This window comes from Polistes canadensis, unplaced genomic scaffold (assembly GCF_001313835.1).
Source record: "Polistes canadensis isolate GaletaPanama2010 unplaced genomic scaffold, ASM131383v1 scaffold_256, whole genome shotgun sequence".
In the NCBI taxonomy this organism is placed as follows: domain Eukaryota; kingdom Metazoa; phylum Arthropoda; class Insecta; order Hymenoptera; family Vespidae; genus Polistes; species Polistes canadensis.
This window is the reverse complement of record NW_014569803.1, coordinates 25,178-33,119: the sequence shown is the minus strand read 5'-3', so window position 1 is coordinate 33,119 and position 7,942 is coordinate 25,178. Positions and strand designations below refer to the sequence as shown.

The 7,942-nt window shown below is 34.8% G+C and overlaps 1 protein-coding gene across 2 annotated transcripts in view; it reads left to right on the top strand.

Moving 5' to 3' along the window:
• The window catches only part of LOC106790710 (importin subunit beta-1), a 5,592-nt gene extending 1,356 nt beyond the window's left edge, over positions 1-4,236 (top strand). Inside the window, exons 2-7 of one of the 2 annotated variants that reach the window (XM_014755807.1) lie at positions 35-93; positions 205-387; positions 550-903; positions 1,024-1,173; positions 1,245-3,106; positions 3,695-4,236. In XM_014755807.1, coding sequence (XP_014611293.1) covers positions 35-93; positions 205-387; positions 550-903; positions 1,024-1,173; positions 1,245-3,106; position 3,695 — 2,609 coding nt within the window. In that variant the 3' untranslated portion in view covers positions 3,696-4,236. Of the gene's footprint in view, positions 1-34; positions 94-204; positions 388-549; positions 904-1,023; positions 1,174-1,244; positions 3,111-3,694 lie in introns of those variants that run through there. The other variant, XM_014755806.1, reaches the window with a different exon arrangement.
• The last annotated feature ends 3,706 nt before the right edge of the window (positions 4,237-7,942 follow it).

Genomic DNA, 7,942 nt, shown 5'->3' with positions numbered 1-7,942 from the left:
TATATATTAACTGTTGTTCAATATTTATTTTCAGACAAAAATGAATTGGAAGCAGCAGAGAGTTTTTTGGAACAAGCGGCTCAATCCAATTTCGTTAGTATTTTTTTTTCTTTTTTACTTTTTTTTTTTTTTGTTTAATAGATTTAATTATCTATTTATTATATAAAGACTAAGTTAATTAAAAATTACCTTGAAATATTTTAGCATGAATTTGTGCAACGGCTCAGCGGTGTACTGGTTACTGGAACAGCCAGTCCGGTTGCTCGTATGGCAGCTGGATTACAATTGAAAAATCAACTTACCTCTAAGGATCAATCATTAAAGTATCAATACCAACAACGTTGGCTGGTTATTCCTGCCGACACAAGAGAATTTATTAAGAAAAATGTACGATAAGATATTTCTTTTTCTACTTTTTCTCTGTTTTTTTTTTTTTTTATTTACTTTTTATTATTACGTATTCATGGTAGCACATTTTTGTTTAATATTAATGCGCTTAATATTTGTTAATTTGTAGCAATTCATAGTAAAGACTTATCCTTGTTATAGATCTTGGGTGCATTAGGAACTGAAAATAATAGGCCCAGCTCTGCGGCTCAATGTGTAGCTTATGTCGCTGTTGCTGAATTACCAGTTAATCAATGGAGCAATCTAATTCCTTTATTAGTTAACAATGTGGTTAATCCAAATAGTACAGAAATGATGAAAGAAGCTACTTTAGAAACTATCGGTTACATTTGTCAAGAAATAGAAAGTGAAGTTTTGGTATCGCAATCTAATCAAATTCTCACAGCAATTATTCATGGCATGAAAGGTTCCAGTACATCCAATCATGTACGACTTGCAGCTACAAGTGCACTCTATAATTCCTTAGAATTTACCAAAGGAAACTTTGAAATAGAGGTCTGTATTTATTTATTAATAATCTAATTTTTGAAATTTTTTACTATATGTAACGATTATATTTAATGCTATATATATATTATATGTATATATATATTATTTCTACTGTTGTATTTACAGTCTGAGAGGAACTTTATTATGGAAGTAGTGTGTGAAGCAACACAATCTACAAATACACAAGTAAAAGTAGCAGCTTTACAATGCCTCGTCAAAATTATGTCATTGTATTATCAGTATATGGAACTTTACATGGCACCAGCATTGTTTCCTGTAAGTAATATTATCATAATTTACATAATTGCATTGACAACAATTAACTAAATTTATCATATCTCACACAGATTACTCTGGAAGCTATGAAATCAGATATTGACGAGGTTGCACTGCAGGGAATTGAATTTTGGTCCAATGTATCGGACGAAGAAGTTGATTTAGCTTTGGAAGAAGGAGATGCTTCTGAAGTTGGTCGACCACCATTAAAAGTTTCAAGGCACTACGCGAAAGGTGCTTTACAATATTTAGTACCGGTACTCATGAAAAAATTAACGAAACAAGAAGAATTCGATGATGAGGATGATTGGAATCCTTCGAAAGCCGCCGGTGTTTGCTTAATGTTACTTTCCACTTGTTGCGAAGAAGCTATAGTTCCATTTGTTCTTCCCTTCGTCAAAGATAATATCAAGAGTCACGATTGGAGATATCGAGATGCAGCAGTAATGGCATTTGGTTCCATTCTTGGTGGAGTAGAGCCTGTTACTTTGAAACCATTAGTGGAACAAGCAATGCCTACACTCATCGAATTGATGTACGACAATAGCGTCGTCGTAAGGGACACCACAGCGTGGACGTTCGGTCGTATTTGCGAAATCATTCCAGAAGCCGCTATTAACGAAACATATTTGAAACCTTTATTGGAATCTTTAGTAAACGGACTTAAGACAGAACCTCGTGTAGCTGCGAACGTATGTTGGGCCTTTACTGGTCTTGCACAAGCTAGTTATGAATCTGCTTGCGAGGACGAGCATCAGCCAGAAACTTACTGTATGTCTCAATACTTTGATTACATCATTCAAAGATTATTAGAAACTACAGACCGACTAGATGGAGCTCAAGCAAACTTGAGATCAGCAGCTTATGAGGCTCTGATGGAAATGGTTAAAAACTCTCCTCGGGATTGTTACGTTACTGTGCAAAAAACGACAATGGTAATTTTGGATAGGTTGCAACAAGTATTACAAATGGAAAACCATATACAAAGTCATACAGATCGAGCACAGTACAACGATCTTCAATCATTACTCTGTGCTACTTTACAATCTGTATTACGTAAAGTAACTCCTGAAGATGCGCCTCAAATATCCGACGTAATAATGACGGCTCTATTATCGATGTTTAATTCGAATTCTTGCAAAGCTGGGGGCGTACAAGAGGACGCTCTCATGGCCGTCTCTACGTTGGTCGAAGTATTGGGAGAGCGTTTCTTAAAATACATGGATGTATTTAAACCATACCTATGTCTTGGCCTGAAAAATCATGCAGAGTATCAAGTTTGTTGCGTTGCTGTAGGCCTTACTGGAGATATTTGTCGTGCACTTAAAAGTAAAATAATTCCATATTGCGATGAGATAATGACCCTTCTATTGGAGAATCTAGGAAATAATACGGTTCATCGTTCTGTCAAGCCTCAAATATTTTCAGTCTTTGGTGATATTGCTCTTAGTATTGGTCCAGAATTCAAGAAGTATCTAGATGTTGTTTTGCAAACATTGGTACAGGCCTCGCAGGCGAACGTCGATAGATCCGATTACGACATGGTCGATTATCTTAATGAATTACGCGAGGGCGTATTAGAAGCATATACAGGAATAGTGCAAGGTTTCCGCGGAGATTCAACAAATGCATGTCCTGAAGCCGAAATTGCATTGGTCGAACCGCACGTCCCGTACATCATTCAATTTATCACCTTGATAGCTCAAGATGGCGAGCATTCCGAAGGCAACATATCGGCTGCGCTTGGTCTTATCGGCGACCTCGTCTCCGTTTTTGGAGCAAAATTATTGCCGATGGTGGAAACCGAGCCGCTTAACGAATTATTAATGAAGGGTAGAAAATCGCGTAACAGCAAAACGAAGACATTGGCCACTTGGGCCATTAAGGAGATTCGAAAGGTTAAGCTTGCTGCTAACAACACTACGTCCAGTTGGTGAGTATTCATCATTATACCTACAAGCATGATAGCTTTATTACAAACGCAATGTCCTCGAGCTTGTTTGTCCCTGCTGTACGCGTGTATGTGAAGTGTGCGTGCGTTTGATGAATCGTCTTTCTTTTTTTCATATTTTTTATTTTTATTTTTTTTATTTCAACATTTTTTTCTTCTTTTTTTTTGCCCCTTTAGCTCTCTTAAGTCTGTGGTACATGCTACTATCTCTATAAGTACGAAAGTAGTAGAGAAAGTGTGAGAAAAGAGGAAATATGTTCGAGCCTGTGTGTGTGTGTGAAAGGGTTGATGGGGTGGGTGGGATTGGGGAAAAGATACAAAGGGTCATATTCAATGCAAGATTAAGAACATCCACGTATGTCCAACTTTTTCTTCTAGACTACTCGCACGATCGCGCCTAGGTACGTGCTCGCGTTAAATGAATAAATAAAATGAACAAAAAAAAATAGATATATAATATATATATTAAATAATAATATATATATATATTAAATAAAAAAAAACAAATGTAGGAATACACTTTTTGCGGGCAACGGTCACTGATATTTGGCTCGCTTTTGTTGTTTACAGATCAGCCCACGGTTGTACTGTTGTGCAATTTGATTTGACTAGAACGCTATCAAACAATACAAAGACAACAAGATTGGATGTTGCGGATGCGAGTTGATGGATGTGCGTGAGTTCCGAAGCGATGAGGATGGGGTGATGAGTCTGCACGTGTCCCTATCTGGCAAGGGTACCGGCAAGGGTACAGGGTCAAACGCAGCCCATGTATGCTCGACAGAGACAAATACCTGTCTGCCGGATGCCGACAATAGATGATTAAATAATACGAGTGCAAATGGATGATGCCAAAATGAGTGAGCCAGGGCCGAGGCCTGCTGAGATGTTCCCGTGATGCAAGTATGCCTGAAAATCGAGTATGCGGCTTCTATCCGCGTGATTGAGAGAACTCCGCGTGAAGTTGAATCCGAGAGAAAGAAACAAGGGCGACTTCGATGGACGTATATTAGTGGGCAGTGAAAGGAAGAGAGTGCGAGATGTTGTATTTGAGAATATATGATGAAAACCACGAAAGAACTGAGAATGTACGCGAGAAATTGAACGAAAGAGAAAGAGGACGTTTTAAATTGCATGTGAGAGAGAAGTATGAGAGAGAAAGAAAAATAGAGAGAGAGAGAGAGATTGTGTATGTATGTATGTATGTATGTATGTATGTATGTATGTATGTATGTATGTAAGTAAGTATGTAAGTAGTGCAAAAGATAAAGAAAAAAAGCGAGCGAGATAGAGAGAGAGAAAGAAAGAAAGAAAGAGATATGAAATGCAGTAAGCATGAGAGAGTGAGAGAGGCTGTGAGAATTTTAGTCGAATTATATGTATCCTTGTTTTATGCACGTCGCACGACGTTATACACATTAACTATATACCATTTTACTTATGTGGATTCTGATTACAAGTCCCACGGTAAGAATATATCGTATCGTGACTCACGTGTAAGAGAGTAAAGTAAGTAAGTAATGCTCAGGATGCGTGACATGTAATTGTGATTTTTGTATGTCTGATAACTTTCCTGTGAGATCATGTGATATGATGATGATGATGATGATAATGATGAGAAGAGTGTGGATTTAAATAAGTAAGTCTGAAAGGAGTATGCGAGAGTGTGAAGAAGAGAGAACGAGAGACTGAGTTCAAAACAAAGAAACAAATATACAAGAAGATTCGTCAAGCTGGTAACCCCTGATCCGATCGTTCTGCGCGCGAATCCAATGATCCGTTGTACGACGATGTGTATGTTCATTTTCCTCCCTCCCCTCCCATTCCACCACATCCAACCCCACCCACACCCTCTAACCGTATGCGAATGTCTGTTGCTATATTGATTCATTAAAATTAATATTTTGCTGGCAACAAGTGATTTAAGTTGTATCGAAGACCCTTTCGTCTAACCTGAACCGGGAGAAAAAGACGACGACTGCACTCCATCTCCGCTTCTGGCATATAAAGTAGTAAATTAAAAAGAAAAGAAGAAGAGAAGAAGAAAAAAAAAGAAAAAAAAAAAAGACATAGTGCTAAATTTTATGCGATCATAGTACCACCACGTACACTCGTCGTCTCATTCATCGATATTATATATCATTTTTACTATTTTATTAGATATGTGAAACGATGAAATACACTAGTAAAGAAAAGGATAGGAGGGGGTACATTTTCCACTGCCACATCGAATCTATTCTATTTTACTATTTACTATTTAATCGTTTATATTCTTTCTTAAACGAGAGAGAGAGAGAGAGAACTACTTTTTCGACTCTTCCTTTTTTTTCTTAAATGGCGATACATACATCCTTCGCAAAATGTATTTTCCTTTATGGTTTATCAATTAATTTCGCGAAGAATATGAAAAGAAAAAGAAGAAGAAAAATAAACCAACACACAACAACAATATAATAATATATTAATAATAATAAATAATAATATTGTCTTCCTGGATTCGTGGCACGCAACGAAAGTGGAAGAAGGTACTTCGTTCGATGTGTTAGTATTATGATCGCGTAAAAAAATACGTAGTAGAGGGTAATTGACATAGCCCAGTAAATTAATCTTACCTCAAGAAATGTAATATAATTAATCCTACCGAGTAAAAAATAAAATCGAGTCTCTATGTTGAAAATAATGATGAATGATTCGATTAAATATATGCATCGAAAATCACAATCGATTTTTCTCAACGAAATTGGAATTTTAAAATTCTGGATGGGTGCCTTTTTTTTTTTTTTTTTTAATCTCTTTCCTAATAACTGGGATATTTCAAATACCACCAATTGAGAGTTTTGAGAATTTGATGATCGGAACTCTAACATATATGATATGATATATTTTTTTCTTCTAATATTCTTTGTTGGAAAAATTTTTTTCTTTTTTTTTTTTCTCTTTCTTCCTTGATAAAAAAAAAAAAAAACAACACTCGTTGATTTTCTTTTTTTTTACCACCTTATTTTGTTGCTTTTTATTTTTTCTTCTTCCTACCTTCGGCGCATGTATTTTTCTCGCGAATTGGAATAATCGAGCGGAGGGTAGGTCGCTCTCAGAAGGGGAGAACAATTAATTCAATTGAAGAAAAGAAAACAATATTAATAATAATAATAATAATAACGATACAAAAAAAAAAGTAAAGCAAAGAGAGGAAGGGCCAAATTTAAACCGCGATAAAAAATATGAAGAGATTAATTAAGGTTTTTAATTACGCGGCGGCTGTGGTTGTGCCATGCATTCCAAAAATACCTATTGCCAGTAAAAAACAAAACAAAAAAAAAAAAAAAAAAAAAAAAAAAAAAAAAAAAATATACCCTCCTTCTTTTTTTTTTTTTTTTTTTTTTTTTTTTTCTCTTCATATACATAATAATTCTAATTGTGTTTCACTCCTGTGATGATTTTTGTAAAAGGGTCNTTTTTTTTTTTTTTTTTTCTCTTCATATACATAATAATTCTAATTGTGTTTCACTCCTGTGATGATTTTTGTAAAAGGGTCTGCTGCTTCGTACGCTACGCGTTAGTAGTAGTAATTGTTACACCGTTAGAGAAGACATATCACGCTTTAATTTTTTTTTTTTTTTTTTTTTTTTTTTTTTTCAAGAAAAATAAAAGGATAATCTTGAAAAAAAAAAAACAATGATGATAAAGAAAAGAACAAATATTCTTAGATTCCTCGGTGACGATCAAGATATATAATCAAAAAGAAAAAACAAATCAATAACGTTAGAAAAAAAAATGATTCTCATCGATTGGTGGAGAATTTTTCCACGCAAAAATTGCTTTTGTTAATATAAAAGAAAGAAAAAAAAGAAAAAAAAAAAATATACACGCGTGTGTCGTCTGTCTCTGATCGACGAAATTTTTGTTTTTTTTTTGTTTTTTTTTTTTTTAAATAGAATCGAATTCGATCGACGCGGAAGCACGCGACGAGTATTGTTTATTTCTTGAACATTCCATCAAGCCAAGTGAGAGCGAAAAAACGAGAGAGAGAAAGAGAGAAAGTGGTGTGTCTATGGGGATATGAGAGAAAACTTGAGACAACGTGAGAAATTTGAATGGAAGAGAGAGACTTTGAAAGGAGGGTAAGAAAAGTATGAAAGATGAGAAAGAGAGAGAAAGAAAGTTGCGATGGTGAGAGAGAGAACAAAGATAGAAAAGTCGTGGGGTTTTTTCGCGTTTTTCTTTTTTTTCTAAGTAAAAAAGAACTCGATCGTTTGCCCATTCTTCAAATTCGTAATCAAAATTTATGCTTTTGGTGTATAAATGATGATGATGATGATTTATTAATCATTTGAGTGCCTATCGAGGGTTTTGATTTATAAATTCGATCGAAATAATATCAATCAATGTGGGATTGATTATTATAAATTATCTTAGTGTTTGTAACAAAAGAAAATCTTGAGTTTTATTGACTGCTGCTACTAAAACCCTCATTTTTCGGCACTCAATTGGATTAACACGTTGTTTCAATGTCGCATAAATCGCGTACGATCATTTTGGAATTTTTCCCGGTTAGGTCAGTTGAAATTTGTGACCGTATACGACCGACACATGCGACTTAAACCGAAAAAGTTATTGAAAAATTAGTTCGGCAGAGAAAAACATCCATATAAAATAAAGGAAAATAAATTAGAAGTAAAAAAATCGTCAGAGGACTTGCAATCGAAATGTTGGATCTCGTACTCGTTATCAAAAGCAAACCGCACACTAAAACACACACATATATATATATATATATATATTTTTTTTTATATATCTGTAATTATAATATAATATAAT